Raw genomic sequence first — 27,678 nt, 5'->3', positions numbered from 1 at the left:
AATCCTTGCTCCATCACAGGCACCCTCAGTGGCCTCAAGGAAATTATTTAGCTTCTGTCTCCCAAGTGAAAATTAGGTCTAACCCACATCTTTTCCTGAGAATTAAAGCTGTGATAAATTTGGGCAGTAAGTTCCAATGACCTCAAAAATCAGTAAGAAAGAAACTGTTATGCTTTGGATGAACCACACAAAGCCATCTGAGGCAGATGCTGTTCCCAAGATGCCAGAACAAAGCTCTGTCATTACCAATGGGCACAACAAACCCTTTTTAAAACAAATCCAACAAGAAATATGGCAATTCTGCTTCCAGTTCCCCTGACAGCTCACAGTGCAGACTGGGAGCATGGACACTGTAACCCTTCAAAATCCCACAGATTTCAATCAGGCAAAAGGAAAGACAAAATGACACATTATGTCATTAGGGTGCATATTTACTGATGTTGCCTTTGTGTTTATTCACAATTGGTTCAAAAATATTTTCTAACTAGGAATAAACCAATTATCTATCTCTTCTCTTGATGCATATTGCCAGAGCTATTAAAAAACATTTATGTTACTAACTAGAAGAGGGAGAAAAACACCACAGCAAGCTCACTGATAAAGACTTTATGTTTGAACTGAGATGCAGTGGCAAAAATTACTGCCCACCAGCTCATCCCTGATCAATGCTGGCCAGATCGACACCAGAAATTATAATGGTGGGTTTCAATCAGTAAAGGGTAAATCAATACCACATCTAGAGGGGAAAATCAATTGGACAGCTGAATATTGGTGTGTTAGATGCCACTAATGATCCTAGAAGTAATTAGGACAACTTCTTCCTTTAAGAAGGAGAAGCAGTTTATGCAGTATTTACAAAGGACTGACTGTACAACGTTGTTCAATGTTACAAATAAAATTTTCATATTTTAGCTCAAGGATACAAAATCTCTGTATTTTTAAATGAGGATCTTGGATAGGCAAACACATAGTGAGGCAAAAGATTCCTTAAACTCATTCACAGCCAGGCATCTCACTTAAAATAGCTTTCACATGTACCAGGGAAGTGAAATCGTTAACATAAAAGCTTCATGCTGAATAATAACTGATCATGCTGCAAAATAAATAAGTAAAATTAAAAAGCCCATAAATCAAAAGAGGAAATTTGAAATGTTAGCTTAGAATTACTTACAACAGAGAACATACAGACATCACATCTTCTACCATCCTAAGACAAATAAGACAAAGAAAAGAGAGACAGACAGAAGGAACTGACAAAAAAGATTAACCTACAAATACTCTGTTAATGTGTTAAGGCAATCTGATCATGCATACTTTCTACCTGTATAATCTTAACCCTTACTTTTTATTGTGAAATACATCAGGAGGAAAAAAATACTCATCAAGTCCTTCAATGTTTTCAAGTTCAATGACACACTTTCACCTTACAAAACACATTTTTCAAAGCTGACACCTTCAAGTTAAAAAATCAACACCCTAACCCTGCCTTCCCTGAAGGAGGCCACCTGCTTGCTCTTCAAAACATGGTGTTTGTTATTATAGGAGATGTAAAACTGTTCTTGAATGGCAGCTAAGCTTAAGAAAAGAGCTATTCCAGGGGTTTTTTTTCATGTTTGCTGATGTGTTATGACAGTACAGAGAAAGCTACTTGACCATTTCAAATCATGTACCCAGGTCAGGAGAGAAAATGACATTTTAAGTCTTATCTGTTTTGCCTCTCAATGAAACCTAACTTGGTGTTCTGACAGAACAAACTGATTTCCCCCAAACCAGAACCAAACCCTGCCAAACAGTTTAGGCTAAGAAAAGTTTTCATCTGCTTATAAGCTTGGCAGCTCCTCCTTGTCTCTTCTCACGTGCAATGGGCCATGACAGCCGGCACCTTCCATTTCTAAGCAGCCTCCAACCATCCAGCAGCTCCCAGAGCAGTGCCTACACAAGCAGTGTCTGTGCAAACCACCTACTCTTACTCATCACTATCAGCTGCTCTTTGCTCAGCATCACCTGAGCAGCATGATTATCTCAAAGCAGCTCAGCACTTGGGCAGATGACCAGAGAGTAATTTGTGTTGAGCCGACATCTCTTCTAAAAAACCTCATCATTTCACACAGAGGTCAATGCTTAGACTGCTGCAGGTTTTTATTCAAGAATAAAAATGGATTGTTTTTATTGATTTAATGTGGGTAAGACTGAGCACATGGCTCAGATTCAAAGTAGTACAAGCTTAGCAATAGCTTAAACTCATGCCTGGCTTTACCTCTCATAGGTCTAATCTAGAAATCGCTGCCTTCCACACAAGGAACACATTTTCAAACTGGCCAACAGGATTTGATTTCTGCACCCTTCAATGGTGCTAATAAAAACTTGTGACTTGGCAAAATCACCTATCAGTTAGGTGTTAAAAGTCCTGGAATACTACAGTATCATTTCCTAATTCAAACACCCTCGTTTGTGCCCCTTGGAGCAGAAGCATTTTGAACTGTCTTCTCTCCCTGTCCCACCACGGAGTATTGCCAAGGAGGATCCTACATCCCATCTCCCTGCCCAGCCAGGGCTTCTCCTGCACTGGATGCCAAGGAGGAGTCATGCTGAGGGCTTTTTCATGAGGGACCAGAGGGGCAGAGGCAAACAAAGCCACTGCTTTCACTGGCATCCCTGAAGAAGCTCCAAGAAGCTTTAGGCTAATTTTCTTCTAGAAAATACCATAGCTGCAGGCTGCACTGTGTATTAATATGCAGAGTCTCTCTTCTTTGTAAAAAAAAAACCTCCTGCAAAAGTAGGTTACGGGGCTGCAGTGAGCAGAGACACAACACAACACAGTGAAAGCAGGGACAAGCAAGGGCTGGGAAATCCTGCAGCCCTCCTGACCCAAGAACTTGTGAGCCCTGTGCTGGGGGAGCTTCTCTGCTCCACCATGATAAAGACCAGCAGCGAACTTCGTGACTGTAGGACAGGGCATTCTCACGATGGATTTTCCCAAGGATGAATGTGGTTTAGAAAACTCTTTGTAAACTCATTTTGCCCCTAAATTAACATTGGAATTCATTCTAATATTCAAAGCAGATGGGTGAACTCAAGAGGCCCACACCTGGGGTCTGTCAGCTCCAGCTACTGAGAGACACAAGGAAACTGTCTTGCTGGAAATATCAAACTTAAGGATCTGTTGATATCAAAATTCCCCTCTTTCCCTCTGCATTTCTCCAGTACAAATCAAATACTTCTTCTTTTGCTGTCAGACTTTTAAGTCTTCTTGATTTGGACCAAATCAGTTCTGACCGCAGCCTTGGAAAACATGTTATCTTAGCATGGATCTTAATTCCCACCCAAATTCCCACTAAATTTTTCAGGTAAACCTCAAAAAGAAGCAATGTTAGAAAAAACAGGCTCCTCCCTCAAAAAACCCAACTCAACTATACAGTGACCTAAACCACCCATAACTCATAAATGCCTCTAAAGAGAAAAAAAGTTACACAAGCTTCCTAAAATCTGGCAAGGGACGTGAGTTAGAAGCCTAGAAGGTAGGAGGCTGCTCAGAAAAAACTGAATAATCTCCATCCCACTCTGTACAGGAGGTCATGTTTTGTACTGTTTTACATTGAACCATGCCATAGCTCCTCTGATAGGCAGGCTTTTAAAATTTTACTCCCATTTTTGTTAGCTAGCTGAAACACTTAAACCATAAAGGAACATGGACTGAGATACTTTCTTACAGATACACACAGGAGATCGATTTCAGACAAATTGGGATATAAACTTGGTGATTACCAACTCGGAATAACCATGTCTGAATAGATAAAGCAACAAGTACACAGGCAAGTGAATCAATGCCACCAGCCACTGAGGTTTTTAACCAAATATCTAAACAGAGCAAGATGGAAAATGTATCCTGGGATTTGTCAACTCTGTCTAAAAGCTGGATATTTCCCTAATGTGTAGCAGTTTTGGATATTTAAACCCTTCTACATCACTTTAAGCTCTTTCATTAAAAGGAAAATTTTTTAGTCTTTTGTGTAAAAAAAAAATATATTTCAATAATACATTCTTCTGTTTCAGGTTCTTTTCTTTTAAATACTGCAAGTCACTGGATAAAACCATCTCCCTGCTCTTTGCAATACGAGATTTGTCACTGTTGTGTTATTCCACATCCCACTCTCAAAAACAATTACTCATAAAATACTCTTTACTGGTGTGAAACTTTGATCATTTTAAACAGCATCGAATTCCCAAGATGAGGTCACAGAAAATTTGGTACAGAACTGATAAAATCACAACTTAATCGGGTTCAAAACTACGCCGAGCCTGAAGACTTCAAAAATTCGGTTGCCTAATCTGGTGTGGCAGCCCTGGATTCTCCCTTTTGGCTTGGAAACATCAAACTATTGACAAAACAGGTTGAGGGAGAGCAGGTACAGACCCCCCCAGCGTGGGTCCAGCTGTGGCTACCAACGCTCAGCTATTCAAATATAATCCATGTGTAACCGTGCTAAGGGGTAGGAGTGTGCTGCCTCTACTCTAGAGACATCTCTGCCCTTTAACTTACGTTTTCAGTGGCGTCTTCTTCTTTTTCGCAGGTTTGTTCAGGTTGTCTCCTTCTGTCCCGTTCGTTTCGTTGGCACTGGCTGGTATCTCAAAGGAAGCTGGAGATTTGGAGGGCGAGCTGGCTATCTTAGAAGAAGACTTGAAAGGGTCAATGGAGTCCTCACACATGTCTGGCTCAAAACTGTACGTTTGCTGAGGCAGTTTGGGCGACTCTTGCATTTTTGTACTAGAGGAGAAGGGGTTAAAATTGGGATCATCCCACTTGTCAATGTCAAAAGTGTAAGAGCCTTTTGTGATGGGGATTTCGTTTGGATCAGTGGGGGACTTGGTCGGAGTGGTCGGAGCATTGTCAAGCTTTTCCACGGGTTTTTTAGTCTTTGGCCTCCGTAGTGGCATTTTAGCACCTGGCTTTTTACCTGCCTTTTTGGGAGGGGGAGTGCTCTCCTGCTGGTCTTCACTCACCCCCTTTTCTTCAGAATAATCAAACTCCAGCCTCACTGCAACGCCTTTGACCGGAGGGTCCTCCTGTCCCCCGGTGTCCGGCGGAGTCACCTCCCCAGCCGCCGGTGCCGTTGTCAGAGGTAGTGTTTTCTTGCTGGCAGGGGGGGAGTTCTGCACTTTGCTGCCTCCGCTGCTAAATGCACTAATCCCTTCAAAATGGTCTGGATCCAAAGAGTCAGATCCTTCAGGCACAGGCAGGGCCTCCTCTCTCTCAGCAGAGATTTTGGAAGGTTCAGTACATTCGGGCTTCACCGAGTCAGCCTTGCCTTCAGATACTCCTTTATCCTCACCTGGGGCACAAGCTGCTTGGCCAAGGTCAGAAGGTTCTTGTGGGGTTTCCTTCACCAGTGGAGCGTCCAGAGGTTTTTTGGCTGACTGCTTCTTTTTTAAGGAAGCTGGTCTGGGTTTTTTTGTTCTCTTAAGGGTGCTGGAAGCGCTGCTTGAACCGGTACCGTACACATCTGCTGACGGTGCTAATGTCTCGCTGTTGCCAAGGTAAGATGCTCCATCAAAATCACTGGCTTGCAAGCTGAGAGATCGAGACAACGTGGATTTGGAAACTGGGACTGAATCAGTGGATTTTCTTCGAACATTTGCTTTGGGGTCACGACTCTTGGGTTCTGCAGAGCTCGGTCCTAAGGCATGGAGAGAATCAACCAACTCAATGTTATCAAAGTCCAAGTTGTAAGTCCCACTGCTGGCTATGGGCTTGTCCTCGTCGAAGACAGTGGAAAAAGAATGGCAAGGGGGACGGAAAGGGCTTTCTTGGACTGGTTCACTGTGTGACACATCGGTTACGGGTTCAGCTTCTGAACATAATCCTGCGGGAACAAGCAGAAAACTCCGTGAACTTTAAACACGCTCTTAGAACTGGGGCTTAGCAAGTTTTACTGTAATCTAATATAGTAAATGTCCAGCATTTGTTTAGATTACTAAAAGAAAAAGTCATTAAAAACAAACAAATGGACTAAGCAGCGATTAGAGGACGTACAAACCAAAGTGGCATTTTCAACAAATGAACTAGATTGAGGGAAAAAATACAACTGTTCTGCCCAGAAAAGGATTCGAGGCAGGTTTCACGAAAAGACAAAATATGTATTTTACAATAGCCCCTGAAGCATCTCTTCTAAACTGTCATTTAAAGAGATGGATATTACTGTAACATGCTATATATTCCAAATACCTGGAAAACTGCACATCAAGCACATTCATCCCATTTTCTACTATTATAGAGTTCACACCATTGTGTCAGAGCTCTTATGCAGTAAATTTGCTGTAAATTGACTGGTGCTTCAGTAATTACATGCTGACCTTAAGTTTTGTTTCCCATATGCTATTTTTACCAATTTTCCCAGAGGAAACTGGTTTCCTCTCCACAACCCATCAATGCTACTCTTCTATTTGCCCCAAGCAGTCAAGACACTCTACTCTGACCTCATACTTACAAGTTTGTAATGAGAGATGAATCACTGAGAACTTAATGTGAAATAAATTATGGTAAAGACAAAAACCCCCCAGTCAATTAGAGAACTCTACAAATATTTTCAGCTGAAAAATCTTCTTTTAAAAAGATCACTAGATGCTCCCTACAGATTATTTAAAACAGATTTTTCCAAGTGTAGTTCTCACTTGTTGACAAAAAGAAAATTTTGTAGAGGGATTTATATGCTAGAAGTGTTCATCCAAACAGCTTTTCATTGTAATTAAAGATCTTCTTATTGAATGGATTCCTAAAATGATTTATAGAAGTCTCTTCACTCAGGATACAACTCTACTGGAGAAGCAGAAAAAGATAAGAGTGCATATCAAAAAAATAGAAAATATATAGGTAGGAAAGGATTAAGATGATGGTCCTTGCTGCCTTGCAGCTCATCAGGTTTATTATTCAAATGATTTACAAATCCTGAATATGGTTTGCTCCTGCTGTCATTGTACTGGCGCTGATGTGAATGTGACATGGTCACCTCTGTCCACGTGTCTGTGTCCCAGACCTGGGGCATCTCTGTGCAGCTCACAGCTCAAGCTGGGCTAAACCAGCTGCTCAGAGCTCTCACTGAGCACCAAAATTTCCTTGTGTTTCCTACTGAAGCAACACAGCATCCTTCATGTTGTTTTTTTTTTTTTAATTATTCAATTATAAAGGAAAACCGTCCAACGAAAATGAATGCTTTGCTCGGCCTTAAAGGATTTCAGAGACATTTCTACACTTCTTTTTCATTCCAATCCTGACATGTTTTGCAAAATAACTCCCATTTTGCCCAGCCACATTCATTAACACTGTTCATAAAAGCAAGCAATTATTACTTTTAGTGAGAAGCTATGACTGGATTAAGAACAGAAAAATAAAATTTCCTTTGTTTCAGAAGGTAATTTCAGAAGAAATTGTATGTCTGCACAGAGACTGCAAGAATTATTATTTATGGGTGTAAAGGATAGAAAGGATTTAAGGGAATTGGACACATTTCCCAAAGCAGTTCCTTAAAGTGGCACCATGTATTTCCAGAGACTGTCAAAGGAATGACAGCTACTCAGTTTCTCTGTCAGACCGTGGAAGTTCACTAAGAGACATCAATTAAAACAGTATTTTAATGTGTTTTTCTGCTAAATGAACGTTAATAATGTGGCAGTACTTCAGGACAGTTTATTTTTCTCCTTAGTCCCCACTGGGTCGGGCTTAGTTTCAGCCTGGCTGAGGCATCATTAATTAGGCTTCAGAGCTGGTGCTCACTTGACAGACACATCACTTTCTGACACTGATGGGACTCCTGTTAAGGGCACTCAAAGAGTGCCATAAACCTCCAGCATTAGCCTAATCTGTCCATTTTACCCTCAAAGAAGAATGGAAGACACTTCAGGGGAATACATCACAATAAATACCGACACAGCTCTGGGATGTCGGCGGAGTACAAATGTAGGTCAGCATGAAATAAAAGCGGGATCTGAATAAGAAATCATGGGCAGTTATGCACTGTTTTCATTCCAGCCTGCATCAAAGCCCTCAATGGGAATGAGGCCCCTGTTCAAAGCAGTACAAACATGCATTAAAACAAAATAAAATAAAATAAACCACTGCCCTGCAGGACTTGGACTGTAAATAAGAGGCTGAGGTTTGGGAAGCATCACGCAAAGGGAGCGTACGAGGCTTTCCAGCTACTCCGGGCATTCAAATTCGGTGTGCTCCACATAGTGCAGGGCTTTCATCTTCTTTAGTTGCTTATTTCACAACTTCCTCCTAATCAAATCCTTTGCTTATAAAGTATGGATTTCTGCAGAGCGTTGCTTGACTCGCCACTGCAGTATTTTTATTGTTTCTTTATGAAACAAGACGTGAAACTGTCTCAGAAAACATGGCTTTTGGTAGAAGTGAAATGCTGCTGTCAGACTCTCCTGGCACTGCTGGCTCAGTCCCAAATTGCTGGAGGAGAAGATACAAACAGTCCTCACGGCCTTATTACCACAGAAAACATGAAGACTGCTCTTTCCTGACATTAACAGCCCTTTCAGAGCAGTGACATTTGTCCTTTTATAACACAAAACTAAGCTAATCAGTGTTACTACAGTATTTCATTAAAATGCAATTTTGTTGCAAAGGAACAAACAACCACACAAGCTATGGAAATTAAGGCAGGACTCGCCCTAGAGAGAGGCCAGCACAAAGTTTTCAATCAGGTTTATTGCCATAAAAAAGAAGGCAAGCTCCCAAAATCCCTCCCATTTCATTCGTTTAAATAGAAGGTCCAAATTCTGCTCCTTCCACAGGGAAATTTCCCTGATTTCAGAAAAATTTTGACTGGATCAACCATGAAAAACAACCTCAAAACCAAAAACAACCACCAAAACCCCAGATGTTTTGTATCCAGGTGACGAGACCTAAACATGAGAGCTACATGGCATATTTAATGCTTGGCATTTTCACCTGGCACCAGTTATGGCACAACCAAAAGCTGCCAGAAAGTCAAAGAATATTTATCCTGAGTTGGAAGGGACCCACAAAGATCATCAAAGTGCAACTCCTGGCCCTGCACACGACAGCTCCAAAAATCTCTCACCGTGCCTGAGTGTGTTAATAATAAGATATTTTAAGACTGTGTGCACTCGTAAATAGAACAAATTCTCCTTTTTAGTAAAAAAACCCAAAACAACCCAGAATAAAAAAAATGTTTCTAGTCAACTACAGACATCTTATTTTGGACATTGCAAAATACCAAAATTTTGATGGCACTGCAAATGCTTGTAAAGCTTTAATGTCCCACAAGAACAGTGAGGCAGACACATACCTCAGCTAACTCAGCCTTCTTTAAACAGGGACCCACAAATGATCTGAACAGCAGCAAATCCCATGCATGTGCCTTGAACTGTTCACTGATGAGGATATCAAACTTTCATTAAACTGCTTTATACTGAATATGAAAGGATAGGAGGCATCTGAAGATTAGATCAGGTTGGGCATCAGGATTTACAGCTTTTTACAGCCTCAGGAAAGAAATGCAGAAACTCAGTAGCAGTAGTTGCTTAAGGAGCTACAGAAGTATCCAGGGAAAGGGGTTTCTTTGCTGTGAAGTATCTCTAAAACCCCAATAAGCTGAAAATAGGCCTTAACACTGCTGAGCTGCAAACAAAACGAAGCACTATTTCGAAAGGCTTAGAAACAAAATTTAGCTGGATCTAAAAAAGTAAATACAGAAGAAATAATAGTTCTGTTTTCTAGAGAAAAGCAAACAAAGGCAAACCCCTGGAAAATGCACACAGTGTGCACCCACTTACTCTGTTATGGGGAAATAACTCAGGAGAAAAGTACACTTTGCCAAAAGCATACAGGAATTGTAATTACCTAACACCAGAAAATTTGAAACACAGTTTATTTCAAGTTCCTGCTTGTGTTGAGAAGCCTTTGAAGTCAGAAAATCAATTAGTAGCACTTTTAAAAAAGTTCTGTAAAAACACTTTTGTCATTTACTCTGAGAGAAAATTTCATATATAAAGTTTCTTTTCAATTTTTCTGTGTCAGGCTTCAAAAGGAAAAACACTGAAGAAGAATGTTTTCCACACCAAAAATTCACTTGTTTTTGTCTGGGCCATTAAGTCTCTACTGGAAAGCCTGACCTCAATTTCCCTGGCACCAGAAGGACCCAAATGTAGGTGTCCCATATCCTTATTGTTGGTCTGTAATGCACAGAGGGCTCTCCAGCTCTCACATCTGCCCTGTGAATATAATCTCAATTCATTAATCAACTGGGGAAGGCAGTGAGGGCAGGAGAAGAAACAACCCTGCCTAGGCAGGAATTCCTGGCCAGCAACAGGGGTATTTGAGAGAAAGGGCTTGGAGGACTTCCTGGCGCTCAGGTGGATGAAACAAGGGACAAGAGGTCACTGCTATTAGAAAGCAGCTGATGAGACAAGCAACAATAATTTAAAATACTACCAAAATAATGATAAAAAAATAATAAATGCAACCCCAAACTCTCAAATTCACCTCGAGAGTATAACCCACATTTCCTACAATTCATTTAGAGGGGAATGGAAGGGCTCACTGGTGACACTTTCTGGGGTTCAGGGATAGTTTCCATACATGCTCTGTTACTCCTCTTCCCCTCCAGACTTGCCCTCAGATTGACTCCCCTCCCCTGCTCTGCTGCTGATGGACAGGAGCCATGCAGCAGGTTTTACCCCACCAGGAGCTGGCACAAACCCAGGATGAGTTTAGCTATAGTTCCCTTTCATCATATTTATTAAACCAGCACTGAAGTCGGCCTAATTAAAAACTCTCCTCTTGGCTTTCCAGCAGTGGGGTCCAGCTGCTGCGCTAACGATACCGTGCAGCACAACTGCAGCCATCTGCATAAGTAATTATTGTCAGCTATAGATGAAATGATCCTTTAAACACTCACTGTGCTTCCCCCTTCCACCCAAACACACGCTCTGTCACCAACCTCGCGTCCAAGACAAAGCCGTGGGGCTGGTGAAGCAGAAACCCAGCGGGGCAGCGCTGCCTCTCCCTGAGCGTGTGCCAGGCTCTCCAGCTGCCCCTATTCCTTCCTCCTCCTCTGCTGAAACCTATTTATTTAGCTGTGTGGTACCATCAAGGAACTTCTGCTTCAACTCTGCCCGTAGCACCCAAAGAAGGGACTCATTCCCTCTGTGTGCAGCCACAAGCGTAACTTATGAGGTAAATAAACCGACGAGACACTCAAGTGGTTTATAAAGTACAAAATGTTCAGCTTTTCTCATTTCTGAACACCTAAGCTATACTCTTAGTATTGTTCATTCCTTCTAAAGACTTCCAACACAAATGGATGCTTTGTGTTGCCCTCCTACATTTGAATGTTTTCTGCATTACGCATCTTTTTTTTCCCCCTCCAATAAATTACCCTGTTGTATAACTGCGTTTTGCATAATTTTGGAACGCCGAACACAGCTCTGTTACTTTGTGGTAACTTGCCTCTCGTGGTCAATCTGATTTGCAAATGAAATGGTTTCACCTCTGCCATCCAATGGCCTTCAATGCAGTCCACACTGGCTATGAATAGATAAATTCAGTTTCCCATTTACTTCAGAAATATCTGAGAGAAAGGAGGAAGGGGGGGCTGGGATGTAAGGAGTCAAGAATCACACGTGCCAGGGAAGCACATGTGTAATCAAGGGCTTGAAGATAATCTACTGCAGTAATTAAAAACACACTCCAATCCTGCTCAGCATATGCGTTCTTTTGTTCTCTCAGCACTTATTTTGTAATCGTTACATTACCAAAGATTAGAAAAAGAAAAGAAGATGGAGAAAGACTAACCTTTGCTACAATGAAGAGGGAACTGTAACAACAGAAAGGGAAAAGTGTCAGGATGCCTCAGTATTTAATTTTTATTTTGTGGAATCAGTTTGTTGAACATCTTTCGAGCTGCTTATAAAACTCCATCATAAATCATGATCTTAAAGAGCATTCCTTAATTAATAACTCCCAGAAATGTTCTAAGTCGTTCAAGACATTTGCAAGACTTATTTGACACTTTCCTGAAGGTTTAAGTCAGAGCTGGACAGCCTTTGTAATACACACACCAGCCTTGGACATTGCTCTGCCCACTGCTAAACATTCCCTTTCCAGAGTGGAAAGGGAAGCTTTAAAACACTGCCTGGCAACGTGAGACAACTGTAGAAGCCCAGAAGATAAGGGGGCTAATGTGCACCAAGGATTGTTGGCAATAACAACCAAAGATTGTTGGTAATAACACACTGTGAGAAAGAACAGGATGTGGCTGGAGAAAGAGCCATAGGGAGTTAGGGCAGCAGCTTTCTGGGACAAACGTCCTTGTTATCTCCTGGAGATAAACACAGCACAGCACGATGAATTCAATAAAGTCACAGGAATGAATTCAAGCAGTGGGTATGAACTGTAGAGGGGCATCAAGACCATGAGAGACCACTGAAGTCCTCTGACTCATTTCCAGAAAAGTCCAGAAGAACAGACTGTGCATGGTAACTAATTTGCATAGAAGGCAAGAAACTCATCTCCAGGGCAGGGAAAACTTATCCAGGCAAAGGTCCCCCCACAAAGCCTGGGTGCAATCCTGGACACCCCATCAGCTGGATCAACGCTGGAACCAGGATTGGGGATCTCTCACTTTCTTACTTTCTTCCTCTGTCTCCCCCTCTTTAACTCTTCTCTCCTTCTTCTCTTTCAACCTATCCCTTTATCCTAAACCCACTGCCACATTCTTATCCTGGGAGGTCAGGGACTAACGCACCAATTTCCATGCCAAGTGTGTAATCTGCCAATAAAAAACCCTGTGAGCTGTTGCAGACTCTCTTCCTTTCGACCAGGAGCATTTACAAACCTCAGGTGCTCCTTTCCTCTTAAGGGTGGGATGCCACGACACCTTTCCAAATGCAATACAAGTGAGCTTTAGTCTGCTGGGAGTAACATTACCTTTATGCAATTTAGCCAGGTGATCAGGATGACTTGACTTTCAGATGGGAAAAAAGATGGCATAATGGGGAATTCAGTCTTAGGCTGTTGAGCTGTCATCTGACAGCCCAAACAAAGCTATTTTGGGCTAATAGCATGCTTTCTACTCACTCATATTCCATTACTCAGGTTGGAGAACAAAGAACACTTTTTTGGGGAAAGCAATTATTTGGTTTTTAAAGACGAGTCTCCCTTTTTAGAGGTTAATTTCCCAGTATGTACCAATTTTATGAGTGTATACTATACATACAGTCATACATCCTCCCATGTTCATCCCAGAACTCTAATATCAATATTTCTATTGTTCTAATGGGCTTTTTGATCACCTCCTGTTTCAGGTAACAACACATTTGAAAATGACATTTTTTTGATTGTCACAGTGAACAGTGCTCACCCAGGTACTACATCTGCATCTCATACCTCCTTTTTCTACTCATCTGATTCTGTAAAGATCCCACAGAAAGAAGCTTGATTCAAAAGGAAAAAAAAAAAAGATTTTTCTAGAAAACTCCTCTTTTCTTTAACATTTGTCAAATGTTATGGACAGATTCTCCAAAACTTTATTCCAGGGGCAACCTCCCAGCATGGAAATTGCCCAGCACACACTAAATAAACATTCCAGAAGACAATTTAACAGCATCAATTCCTTGCTTGTGCTTAGAAGAACACCTCCCTGCAGCTTCACCTCCCTCAGTAACCCGTCCCACTCATTACATCCTTGTTACCTGTGTCTTCTAAGGGCAGCTGGGGTTTTATTTCTTGCTCTGCTGTGTCTGCAACAACCACAGCTGCTGCTGCTTCAGGGGCTGGCTGTGGAGGTGAAGGTGGTGCCTTGACAGGTGTAGTGGACTCCGGGGTCTCAAATGCTTCTTCAGAGTCAGAGCTCCTGGGGAAAATCAAATGAGAGACTGGTGAGCACAGTGAAGATCCCTGTTTGCATGTCAGGCTTGGGAATGCTGGGCTTCCTGAGCTGATGGCACAGACCCCAGCTCTCAGGCTGCCTCTGCATTTCCCAGAGGAGGTTTTGCTGCATGGTTTACAGAGCAGAGTATCATGGCTATGGTCTACTCCCTATACAAGTATTTATGTCACTCGTGTTACAGAAGTGTAAAGGATCTTCTCAAAAGAATTTCACAGCTTCAAAAAAACAAAAAAACAAAACAAAACAAAAAAAACAAAAAACAAAACAAAAACAAAAAAACCAACCAAACAAACAAAAAAACCCAACAAAACTGAAAAAATCCCCATCTAAAAACAGCACCAAATTTCTGTGTATGCTCTCGAGGGTGAGAGAGCACACATGGAGACACCTGAGGTGCAGAAAACCCTTGTGCATCCTGTGTTTCCCACAGAATTTCACCGTAGCCCTTTTCAAACGGGCCTTGTTACACAGGGTAAGACAGCCTGTAAAATGCACGGAGTCCTCATATTATCAATGGTCTTTTTGTAGCACCACGTGCTCCCAGGGACACAAAAACCCAGGGATCACAACGGGTTGGTGCCAGCACAGCAAGGGAAACAGCAGCACCCAAAATGGAGCCATTCAAATGAAACACAAGCTTGAAAGGCAGCAAGTGTACAAAACTATGAGTAACCTAAACACTGAGTGAAGATCTAAACCATTCAAGGACACACCTGTTACAGGTGTACAGCCACAGGAAACTGTCCTTCTAAGTCTGGAAACTATAAGTCTTACTTGTTCTTAAATCAAACTGGGCCCAAAGTTTAAACATTTCTTTTTGAGGCATTTTTTTTTGGAGCCAGGAATGCAGTAACAACGGTGTCATAGTCAATAGGCACTGAACATAATGTTCAATAAGCATTTCTGTTGGGCAGATGCAGTTTTGGACTGCTGGTCTATGATGAAGTGAATTGAACACGGCAATTTCCTGAAGGACAGGACTGATTTGCCTCTTCCCAGTGATTCTGTGTGAGCCTGTAGTCTCAACTGCTCCTCATGGCTGTTCACACCCCACACATCACTGCAAGGGGACAAAATCTGCCATGAAATGAAGAGCCATTTCATCTCCCAAAAGCACCTCTACAAGCCATCCAAAATCAAGGACTCCTCTCATTTTGCTGAGTTAAAAGATAACCTCTGAGCTGCCAGATTCTGTCTGGTTTCTTGAGACTTGTGATTATTTTAAGCGGCTCGATGTCAGGAGGGGTACAAGCACAGGATTTGCATTCCATTACATTTGCCTAAATCTATCACAGCATGAAGCCTTCGGAGAGTCGGGGAAGAAAAGACCCCCAGTGTCACCCCTGACAGCTTGAGGGGCACAGCAGACCTGATTCTCCCCAGCTGCCTCAGCAGAATTCCAATGAGAGCTCCCACCTCCTCCCAGGGACATGTCATGGCCTGACACCGACTCTGTCTCATCACCTCTACTCCTGTGCAAAGCAAAAGGATTTCTGCTAGGTGATAACTCCAGGTGCTTGCCTTACTTGGGGGTGTTTAGAGTTTGGGTTTTTTTCTCTTCACAAAGTTATGTCACTGCCTGGGGAACTGCTCAAAAAAGTGTGTCTGGCTTTCGATTATATCTGTTGCTGCAGATATAATCCTGCTCCAAAATACCTTCTTTGTGTCACCTCTTAAACCATACTGATTCATCAGGTCCCAGAACAGTCACATTGAAACACATGGGCTGCATCACTTTAAATCATATCCCTACAAAGATGCACCGTTTTTTAAGTACAGAGTATTTTAAGCTTAAGAACAGCTGCAAACAAAGAGCTTCTGTAAACAAAGCTGCACAATAGGTATTCAATAAACAAACGCTTTCTCCTCCTTCCACGGAGCTGGTTCAGGAAACTTTAAAGTTGAAGAATCAAAGATAAACAGAGTCGTGCGATATTTTCCCAGTGTCATAAAAATAAACCTAGGAAGTTATCATCTAAACCAACAAAATGAAAGGTAATTCATCTCTCTAGGGCTTTCACATAGTTCTTCATTGTGCTGCACTTAATTAATGTTTCACTCTCCTCATTTCAAACTCAAAGTCTTGCTTTGTAACACTGAAACAATAACATTTAGACTCCTTTTATCCAAACCGTCTGTATAGTACATGTAACATATAGGGTAAATATATATATATATATAAACTGCAATGGACAAAACCCCCTCAATTTTCATACTTTACTCATATTAATAACTGCTTTGTTACACTGGCTTGATGGAGCAGTTCTGTGTCCTTCTTCAGTTACTGCAGAAGAATTGGTGCCTGTGTATCTGCCTTTTAAATGAGCTCCCTTTGTTTACTTGGTCTCTTCCTCGGATGAGGTGGGCATAAGCACTTGAACTAAAGAGAAATATCTGTTCTTTTTTGTTCACTGCAAGAGTTTTCACTCTAGAGAACCTGCCCTCCCACACAAAGCTCTGGTTTGCTAATATTTGATAATTCCCAAAAGATTCTGATGCAATACTCCTAATTTTCAGCTATTACAATCAATTGAGAACTGTATTAACCATAACTCAAATGCTGCTGAGTTTGTTATGGGAAGCAATTGTGCTCTCCAAAAAAAAAAAAAAAAAAAAAAGTATTTAACAAAGAAACACAAAGGGAAGCTGAAGCTCAACACCAGGAAAACCTTCTTTGTCATAGCATGGAATCTGGGTGAGGGCATAAAACCTGGATGCACATAACAGCACTATGCTCCAAAGTCTGTATTACCTGCATCCTGGAAAAACTAGATCTTGGGTTCAGTTTTCCTTAGTGATGGATGACCTCTCTTACACAGGCTAATTTTTTTTAGGACTACAGTCCCGTGTTAAAACTGTAAGAAAAGACTTTCCCAGAACAACAGGATTTCCTGTGAAAAGGAAATTACACATTTCAGCCAGTTCAGTTCTTAATGTCTTTTCCCTGAGAAATCCAGGGAATACAGGGAACAAAGAGAAATAATGCTGCTGCAAAGCTCTTGGTGTAAAACAGATTGCCAAACCGTGATACCCCGTGAGAGCCGGCACCAATTCAAAGCTGCACAAGGAGCAGCCACCACGGGTCCAGCTGTGGGCAGGCTCTCACGAAAAAGAGTCTTGTACCATCCAGAATATTATTCTGAAGCTGCAGCCAAGGATGAAGCAGGATGAGATGGGATGCATGGGTTTCAGAGGTGAAGAACTCATTTGCTGGCCTCGGTTCGTAACGTGGTGGAGATGGGATGTGCAAGTGCAGAGTCTGAGCCTGCAGGACTAGTTTGAGGGGCAGTGATGAAGAGCTTCAGGAAGGAATACACATTCCTACATCTCTGTAGCCAGCCTGGGAAACTAGTGGGAGATTGCTTTTATAACATGTCATATCTCTCCAGCTGTATCCTTTGGCTTTTGTATATAACAGGCAAAAAAGATACAGATTGTAGCAGCTACAAAATATTCCTTCAGTCCACCTCTTTCATCTCCCTTCTCCAGGACAGCCAGTAAACAGTAAACATAACACATACAGATGGGGTCCAGCAGCAGGGGAGAACAGAGAAAGGCAAGGATCATACTAGACCAACACAAATCTGGCAACACTGCATCAACCTGTGGAGCCTGAGCTCTCCCACTCTCATCTGGGAAGTCTGAGACTCTTGCCCAGCCTGTTACATAAATCTCTGGAGGAAAAACTGAGGGGAGTCACTAGGGTTGACTTCTCTTCTTCACCTCTGGCTGTGTGGAAATCCAGCCTCATAAGTTACATTACCTTTTTTTTTTTTTTTTGTAATTCACAGGTGCTTATAATTTTAATTCCTCCCTGATTTCAGAATGAAAAATTGCCTTTTTGTCACTGCAGCGGCAAAGCACTCGGAAGCAGGAACAAGATTTCTTATTCCACTGCCTCTCCTCACCATTTGCCCTCATCAGGCACGACAGCCTCTGAAGGGAGGTCATCCCAATTGCCACCCAGAAACCCAATTCATTAAAAAGTAGTTTGCAACAGAGCTGTGGCCTTGGGCTGTGTTGGGAACCCTGCCATGTGCCTCAGGTTCCTCTAATATTGACACTACAGCAGTATAACCAACACAAGTGTGCTCCCTGGTTTTATTTCACAGCAAAGAAAGAGGGGTCTGATATAAAAAGAAAACTTCAAAGCAGGGCTTTGACATGAGGGCTGAGGTCAGGAGCATCGCTTCCTATGGAGTGGCACAAGCCAGCATAACTGGAACTGGGATGTGCCAAGGGAGGTCCATGGGCTTTTGTGGAGCTCTCTAAAGTCAAACCTATATAGAAATTTATTAAGTGTATAGCCTGCTTCAGAAAAACAAACAAACAAACAAACACGCCTAACTGCTTTATGGAGCACTGATCTATTGGTGTGCAATATGGACAGTCTGGACAGGAATGAGGGGGTGATATTATGAATTCTTGAAGCCAGGAGCTGGAGTTGCATTATCAAGAAGTGCTGCCTGTGCTGGGAGTAGGGAAAGGGGGATGGATCAAAGGAGATGCCTTCCCTCAGCCATGGTTGTGGAATCACAAGCAACAACACGAAGATGGGCTATAGGGGGATCTACTCCATCAGAAATATGGTGAACAGCTCTGTATTTAAACTCATATATTTTCTTTTAAACTTTGCACTTAGAAAAAAGTATGATAAATTTGCCCTATTAGTGGAACGTGCCCCAGATTAATTGAGGTCGCTCATACCTGTCAGCAATATTAGTGATGCCCAGCCAACACTCCATAAACTCATCCTTCTCATGGATACCCAATAAAATCTATCAACCAGTTGCTTTGTCTCTATGTACCTTTGTTTTATTGACATGACAACTTCATTCTCATGGCGTATTTGGAAATCCAAGACATTGGGAGGAAAAAAGCCGGGTCATTTTATAACACACAGAAAACAACAACAACAAAACCAAACTGTGCTCCATTGTCACCCAAGAGAGCTTGGAGGGTAATGCAATGAAAGCAAGGACTGCAAAGATTTACTGGAGAGCTGCAGTTTGCATATTGCCCTCTGATTGTTGTGTGTGGGACATTTTGAAGCGTGCAGAGAAATTCAGGACTCTCCCAGCTGATGAGCAATTCCTCCCTGACCAGTTTTAACTGGCAACAATTCCTACAGTCTTTTCAGTCCTTTCCTTCGATACAGCTGTACTCCCTGAGGGGGAGGAGACAGAAATGGGTATTTTTGCTTTTTTTCCCCATCTCATCTTTAGATCTATGTGTTCTTTACAACTGGCTAGAGCTGCAGTTCAAGGGGAAAATATCTATCCAAGTACATTCATCGCCTCTAGGCCATGTAAAACCACACCAGAGTCATCTGAAGATCTGTTTCCCTGAGCCTTAAGAATCAAACAAGAAATCAGAGTGCACAAGGCTCGTGCATCTGTTACCAGGGGGACATCACACAGTGCTCAGTTCCTGTATGGAGGTGTCAGTAGGGGTCTGAGGCAAACACAGAGCCCAAAGCCATGGGATGAAGGACCCAAACGAGAAAACATTGCAGTGCTGATGCATAAGCACTATCTAGACCTAAAGGCAACAGATTCCAAAAGATCTGGCCCTCCAAAGCATTTGCAGCTCTTATATCATGAAGTCAAGGTATAAATTTCACATGAGTATTTACTGAACAATTTATCATTCACCATGAGAGAAAACTCAATCAGAAAGAAGAAAAAAACACTACTTCTTACAATCTTCAATTTAGTGCTGAAGATTAATTTTGGCTTTCCTTCTTGTAAATTCCACTGGGAGATGAGCTGGAAATAAAAAGGAGGAATGAGTTCTGTAGTCTCACCTCCATCGATCATTTTCAGAGATGATCCTCATAAAACCTGCATGAATAATTCAGGTGTGGTTTACTGATGAGATCAGAACCAAGGATGCAGGAGTGCCTGTGTACTTCTGAGGTCAATCTGTTTGCCTGTTACTTAAGCAGGCACATTTACTGCAGTGGCAGGAGCCACACAGGCTGATAGATTTGGAAAGACACTCAGTAACTCTAAGGGTTAGAGTTTCTAAAGCCAGAGAGACAAGGCACTTGGAGATGTGCATTAATTGCAGTCAAAGCTCATTCACTGCAAACCATCTGATAAAACCTTTTTAGATTTCCTGGTGCCTTTTTCAGTAGTTAAACTGATTTCCCCATGCAATTCTTAAGAAAACCTCAAACCAAATAACAACAAAAAAGAGGCAGGATGTTTCAGCAATACAAAGACCAATCCTACTCTCAGCTCTGGCTCTGAACTGCTGCAAATACATAGAATCATTAAAAAGTTTGGGTTGGAAGGGACCTTTAACCTTCATCTAGTTCAAGGGTCTTGGTCAGTTCACTTCTGCATCCACTCAAGTCTGCCTTATCTGCTCAGGCTGGGATCTCTATATAGCACAAACAGCTTCTTACTGTGGATGTATGAAGAGTCCAGAGGGGGGAAAAGATTGCTCAGTGCACATTACATTTGAGGGCTTCTTCCTTCTGTTTATGTAAAATTAAATAACTGACAATCTCTTCATAATTCATCTTGTGGTATCGCTCGTGTTGCAGTTACACAGCTCTAATACAGAGATACATACAATTTTTATCCTTTTTTTTCCCCTTCAGGCTCTTACAAATACATCTCTGGATCATAATTCAAAATCATCAAGAGAGCCCAAATGGTAACTCATTTCCTGGAGATCAAGTTACCACTTTAGGTCAGCAGCCATTAGCTGACCCAAGGGCCTGCTCACAAGGACCATGAATATTCTACAGCTACAACAAAAGGTCATTTTGTTCATCCCAGCACTAGGTCAGGATAATATCAAAGATGTGTCAACCTTCTACTCTATAATTTTCGTACAGTATTTGCCTACTCAGCTAACATGACATTCCACAATAATTATCTTCTTTTAACATGATGATTGTTAGCTGTGTCACTGCTCACCTACATGCTTTGAATACAAAACATCCCCACAGATTTTAAATTTTAATAATTAATTTTTACAGCAACACACAGAAAACATGAATGCCACAGTACAGTGAACTGGTTATTTTAGGTATTAAATATTAATATTTGGTGTCTGAATTACTCTACCTATCAAACCTAGCGCCCACAGATCTGTTAAACTCGTGGTTTTAAAAACCAACACAAACACATGTGGTGAGAGGCATAAACCTCACAAACAACATTTCCCTTTTCTCTAATAAAATGCACCACTGGAATTATAGAGCTTCTCAAAAGAATTCAAGAGAACAGATATCTCTGTGCCCACTCTGGGGGTTGGACCAGATGATCTCCAGAGGTCCCTTCCAACCCCAACCATTTTGTGACTCTGTGAAAATGTTTTGCCCGGAGAAGAGCAAAGCCAGCAACCTCAGCCCAGCCTGCCAGAGGGTGGGTGACACTTCAGGGACCAGGGAAAGCCACCTGCCTTGTTGGCTCTGCCCTCAGGGGGAATGTTCTCAGTGCTGGATCTGATGCCTGTATTGAGTCAGGAGCTGGGGGAGGTACAAACGTGTCATTTACGTGTCACCAGACTCCATTTACAAGGCAGTTCCTTTAGGGACACATTTCTGACCATTAACTATTAATGGACCTCTCATACTCTTGTAAAGCTATTCAGTGACAAGATCACCCATCCTATGATTAAATACATTCACAACAAACCCATGCTGTGAGGGGACTAAACACAAAACGGGTCACAGGAAGATGATGTTGAGAGGGAAACAGATCACCAACCTTTCCTTCTGCTCACATCCTGCTCCTACAGGCACGATTCCTTTGTCCCATTGGAACATCCCTACTAATGTGCACACGCAAGATGAGCATCAAGGCTTGCAAATATCTTCATTCTTTATCCTGCTATCTTTCTGATGTATTAAAACATTAAATAAAAACAATACTTCAGGACAGAAAGAGAGAGAGCATTTTTAAAAAAAAAAAGGTTTTTGTGGAAGAACACATACAATCAAAGCTGAGAGCTTTAAACAGACATTCTGTTTCGAACACAAAAATAATATTCCACAAAATCATCTGCAGTTCCTCCCTCAGCAGAGGCATTCTGCTCAACACTAGAGCAGGATAAACGTCACGTGTTCACTTTATGGCCTGAGCCACAAGGCAGCAGAGAAGCCTCCTTTGCAGTTCTCACTTAAGAATAAAGCTTTTATCAAATAAATCCTGTTCCACTGAAACGACAAAGAGCTACTTTAGTGCACTGCAATTACACCAGAACTCACACTGACGGGGATGTGTGCAGAAAGCAGGGCAGGCGCTCCTCTCCAGAGAAGGATTTTATTATTATTTCAGTGCAAATACTCCTGCAAGACTCACAGAAAACACGGCTCCTCAGGAAAATAATCACTGTTGTAACAAAGGTGATACTTCCCGGCCCATGAGTGATGTGTCACAGGAGGCACGAGGTTTAATTTGGGGACACAAGGACTAAGGTCATCCTTGCAGCCAGTCATTCCCCTGCCCTGCCTGTGCTGCTCTGTGCCACAAGCCCCAGGGTGTAACGTCCTCTGCTGCCCCAGAGCATCCCAGACAGCTCAGCTGGAGTGCTAATGATTTACACCAGTGCAAATTTGATGTGAGTGGGTAAATATGGCTCAGTTACACACTGCTGCTGATCTAATGCTACTGGGCAACTTCACAGCCCTTCCAATAACGTCTGACTCCCAACGGCAAGTCCTGGGATAACTCAGTGTCTGAGCTGAGAGACAACAATCTGGATTTTCTTTTTTTACACAGGTGAGACAACGTAAATAAAACGCCATGGCTTCCCTTTTTGGATCATCATGTGGGACTTTGGCAATGTAAAATAACCCCTTGTGTGGTATCCAAGCCACACAGGTCAGTTTGGAAATGCATCTTCTATAGTAGACTGCAAAAAGAAACTCACGAATACCTCAAACATTAATCATTTGCTATAAAAAGGCCAATTTTCCCTCACAGGATGGTTGTATTTAAAGAACAGGATTAGAACTTCAGTGGAGGAGAATTAGAAGGGCATAATCATCTTAAAAATAATGTTGATTTTTGGTTTTTAGCCCATTGTATTATAAGCAGTCTCTTTAATATAACTGAAATGGGAAGAAGGAATTCTTTTTTCCTGCTTTTTCTCCTTGTTTATTCAGCAATTTTGAGCGTATTTTGTGCAGAAGCCAAATTCCCACTCCCCCAACAAAAGCCATTTCCTGCTTTCCACACAGCAACCAGAGAGAAATGTCTCAAGCTGTGGGAAACCACATCTGAAGGGAAAAAGACTGCGGGATATAACATGGCACACTTACAGCAGCACTTCAATCTACTTAAATCATTTTTCTAACTGATTAGCAAGAAGTTCCCCATATTGCTTTAAATCATGTTAAATTTTCCCTTTTTATTGCTTTTCTTGAGATCTAGCGTGGTATGTTTTTCAACACTACTGATATACATGAATAATGAAATGATTCCCCATCCTTTCTGCCCAGCCTGCTTTCTCTTTTACTGGCTTCAGCCTGAATAATGAAAATATCTATGCTACAGAAACAGGATTCAGAATTGAAATTGTTTTTTTAATCCCTATGCTCTTCTCAGGCAGATGCTTTATTCTCAAGAGGTGCAACAGGAAAAAGCCATTTAATTAAAGGCACTCATCTTCAGACATCATGACTGCAAATATACTAATGTGTCCCTAAATCACCAGAGGCTGCTGAATACTCAACCACATAAATCTCTTAAGAAACAATAAAGACGCAGGTTGCCCCAATATCAAAGGTAGAAAATACTTAACACAAATATAACCAGTTAATACATAACAATCCCAGTCAGTGAGGCACTTTGCTCACCCTAGTAAGGTTAGGGATTGGTATTTGAATCAGTAGCTGATGTTTAAGTATTTATACCACGGCAAGTATTTTTTTTCCCCTGCCATTAGTACTAAAATCCAAAGTTTAAATCCAGGAAAGAACATCATTTTAACTAGCCCTTCAGAAAGCATCCAGGTGCCTGTGCTGCTACACAGCATCATCGACGGCTTCAAGGGAAACCAATCAATAATTCATTTGGGAGCCAGAGCCTTAGGTTGGAAGCGGCTTTGTTTATTGGAACTACCTTTCAAATGCAACAAGGCTTTCCAGAGCCACAGCTCTGCTCTGCCACGCTGCTCAAAAGCAGGACCCGGGGACAAAACAGCAATTGTGAGGTGTGAAGATGAATGTATGACACTCGTCATCCCTGGGGACCGGCTTATCTGGAGAGCGTGGAGATTGCTGGGAATGGTGAGATGTAGGAATAAAGCTGTGTTCCTGTAATGTTCGTGGTCCTTCCCTTCAGAAAGGAGATAAGGATTTCACGGGGGTGGAGAAGAAGGGAGGCAGGGAGTCCCTTTACTACAAAGGAAAGAGGGGAGAAAAGAGTCCCTCTGCCTTCAACCTGCTCCATATTCTGCTTATTTGACCCCTGCACAGTCTCCAAAAAGCTGCCAGAGCTTTGCAAGATCCCCTCTAAACCTTATTCCTCTGTTTCAAGACGTGAAGCAGCTGCATGGACAGAAACATGGCCAGGAAGTAAGAGGAGCAAAGGACAAAAAAAAAAAAAAATCTCAACCTCTTAACAACCAAATCTCTGGTCAGGCTGTAATAATTCCATCTCCCGAGGCGGGGTGGGTGTGATCCTTCTGCTGCTCCAGCCCAGTGCAGCTCTGCCAGGCCTCCCACTGACTTCATCCGAGCTGCAGCTTTCCCTGTGCCACGGGCACCCTCCGTGCGGCTCCAGCTCTCGGCACAACGAATCCATCATCCCTTTCCGCAGGTGCCGCGGGAACGCCCGGCTCGGGAACTGCCGACTCAGCACAACAGCGCCGCGGGAAAAAGCAATCCCTGGTGTGTGCATGGGCACCTCACCAGCTGGCACCCAGCTGTGCTGCCCACGGCTCTGCCAGGGGAGCAACACGGTGCTCAGCCTTCCCTTCCCAGGATCCCGCTTTGGAAGGGGACAGTCCTGCACTTGGGATACAGTTAAACAAAGGGATTCAAATTCCTTGCTCATCCTCCCTCTCTTTCAGCAACCAAACCCTTCTCCCAGCACAATGCTGGGCTCATTTCTAAGGAGAGCAATAGACTGTTATTAACAAGACCAATAAATGCAGGTTTTATGCTGAAGGAAATCAAAACTCACAAGCAGGAGTGGATGTGACTGTAACTCCTACTCAGTGCCTGATACAACCTGGCCTATATTAAGCCCAAGAAACAAGATGCTTTTGTTTAGGAAAACACTACCGTGTAAATTTGAATATAAGCCTAAAGATCCTGTTTAATCAAAATCAAATAAGCTTAAAGCGGTAAGACACAGATTTTCTCAAAGTTTAGTTTTCAACCCAACAGAACCAACAGCTCCAGTTCTTCCTCCGGGAAGGAAGAGGTTTCCCAAGCACCCATTCATCTCCTTAATCACTCCTCGTGGCAGAGGGAGAGGAGCTGTAGCAAACAGTACTGCAGAGAGGCAACAAACAAAATTCAGAGAGCTCTACAATTACCCCGAGGTCTGTCTGAGACATAACCACAGTTGCTTAAACCAAAATTCAGTTCACAGGCTGTATATTTAGATAGACTATGCTGCAAACTCCAATGTGGTTTCTAGAGCCAAGGAGGGATCTCACTATCTTGTCTGCTATCACCATCAATGAAGGCTCTCAGGCCTTCAGGAAACCTCATGCCTTACAAGAAACCTTGAAACCTCAGACTGTGGTGCAAAATAGGAAATTAATTCGACTTTTTCCCATTAAGCTGTCTCTCTGGTGCTAATGGGAACACAAAACATGATATCCACAGCCTGCTACTAAATTCAGAGGGTTGCTTCAGAGCATTTAAGGATCTAAAGGGAAATGACACCCTTTTTTTCTCAGCTTTTCCATAGTAAAAATATATATGTGCTTGTTTGTTTCTTACCACAATCCCGCCCACTTTCTCAAAGGGAATGCAAACTGCATCAAATTTCTAGCTATAATTAAAACTCTGCCTCTTGCCACTCAAAAGCCTGCTTACCTGGACTAAACAAGAAGTTTGTTACATAGCTACAACCTTACAAAGCATCAGAGATGGAAAAGGAAACGATATCCGAGACACAAGCAAATACAAAAACTATGGGTGTACAGTCTTAAAACAAAGGAAATGTGTTTGTAACAGACAGAACTGCTTTTCCAGGTGCTATAATCACTTTGGAGAAACACTGAAAGCACGCAGACTGTTGCCTCTTGAAACACACAGGACTGCAGAGCATCTTTGACTTAAATCTAACAATCAGCTCCTCTGATTGCCGGGTCAAGCCAAGCAAAATGCAAAGGCAGGCAGGGAGGCAGCTCTGCCGGGGAGTGACAGCCACAGTGAGAGTGCAGGAACGCCTTTCCATTCATGTTTTTACTACCCCACATCGGTTTGTGTTTTCCAATTTGCCCGTGTGTCAAAATCCATAATGGATGACAGCAGCTCCATTACCCGTGGCACAGGGCACCCCGCTCCGTCTGGAGAGCTCTGCAGCACACATGGGTTTGCCAGATGTGTGCTGTGCCTTGTTAATGGAAGGGTGAGGGAGTCTGGGGGCTTTTCATTTTGTTTTCGAGTCCAAACGTGACCTGCCTACTCCCGTGACAGAAGTGGTGGTTGATGTAACCACCTCTCGTATCAAAGGAAGCGCTGTCACTGACTTCAGAGATGAGCCCCTTTGGGCTCGGATAAGGGAGGCTGGAATAAAAGACAGGGAAGCTTGACAGAAGAATCTCCTCGTTACTTCTGATACATTTTCTCCTATGTAAAACATCCTCATGTCTTCCAGAAATTCACCCTATTTAGTAGACAAATCTAGTAGGTAAGAGCATCCTCTAATTATTGATGGGGATGCTCAATGATGGTTGTCAATAAGAGGAAGAAGAAAAATTTACCTTCCTACTTCATATGCTGACAATAGGCAGCACTACCTGCCAAGGGATTAACTAAATATCAATTCAGTTACAGCAGCCTCCCTTCCTCCCAGGATCCAAACAATTTCAAAAGACATATATCCCAGTCTTCCATGTATATATAGTCATTATGACCATTTTCCTATGCGTGAGCATATAAAACTGTGCAAATATTTTGCCACACTCATTTCTTTCAAACCTTTAAGAACCACGCAGTGGATTCTTCCAAGTTTCAGAGATAGAAAAATAAGTGTCTTTGCACACATGCAGAGACAACTTTTATGAATACATGTGAACATACACCCTTACACACAGAACAACTGCTCACATCTCCTAGCACAAGGCTGAGACTATCCAGTGTAAATTTTTCTGAGTTTTTCCAAACAAAAAGACCACGCAGCAGAAGAAATATCGAAAAACAGCCCACCAGGGCACCACCGTCTTGGCCTGCTCCCAATGATCAGCAACATTCAATTTCTTTTTTGGAGCCTGATCCAGCTCCCATTGAAGTCAGTGGGCATTTCACTATCCACTTCAGTGGGAGCTGGCTCAGTCTTCAGTCATTTTCCTCTTGGATTGGCAAGGGATGGAAATGTTAGAGACGCAGCAGGTAGAGCTCCTAATGGGAGGAAATAACACATCATCAGCCCTTTGGCTGATCATGAAATGGGCACTGAATGTAAATCCTGCCCAGTTGCTGAAAGGGCAGCAACCACAGTGCTCCACAAAAACAAGGTGTGGTTTGTGCTCAGGAGAAAGGAACCCTTTCCACCGGAGAAAAAGTACGAGTCAGAGGTGACAACTGGCCAAGAGCTACCAATATTTAAATCCC

General features: G+C 42.4%; 1 protein-coding gene across 1 annotated transcript in view; it reads right to left on the bottom strand.

Moving 5' to 3' along the window:
• Positions 1-27,678, bottom strand: part of TACC2 (transforming acidic coiled-coil containing protein 2) — a 129,499-nt gene that overhangs the window by 29,675 nt on the left and 72,146 nt on the right. The window contains exons 8-10 of the mRNA XM_039387184.1: positions 13,723-13,883; positions 4,541-5,861; positions 1,172-1,207 (exon numbers count right to left, since the gene is read on the bottom strand). Of these exons, the coding sequence (XP_039243118.1) occupies positions 1,172-1,207; positions 4,541-5,861; positions 13,723-13,883 (1,518 nt within the window). The remainder of the gene's footprint in view (positions 1-1,171; positions 1,208-4,540; positions 5,862-13,722; positions 13,884-27,678) is intronic.

This window comes from Pipra filicauda, unplaced genomic scaffold (genome assembly GCF_003945595.2).
Source record: "Pipra filicauda isolate LSUMZ 115617 unplaced genomic scaffold, ASM394559v2 scaffold53_size3534045_pilon, whole genome shotgun sequence".
NCBI classification, from domain to species: domain Eukaryota; kingdom Metazoa; phylum Chordata; class Aves; order Passeriformes; family Pipridae; genus Pipra; species Pipra filicauda.
This window is presented reverse-complemented; position numbering and strand designations above follow the sequence as displayed.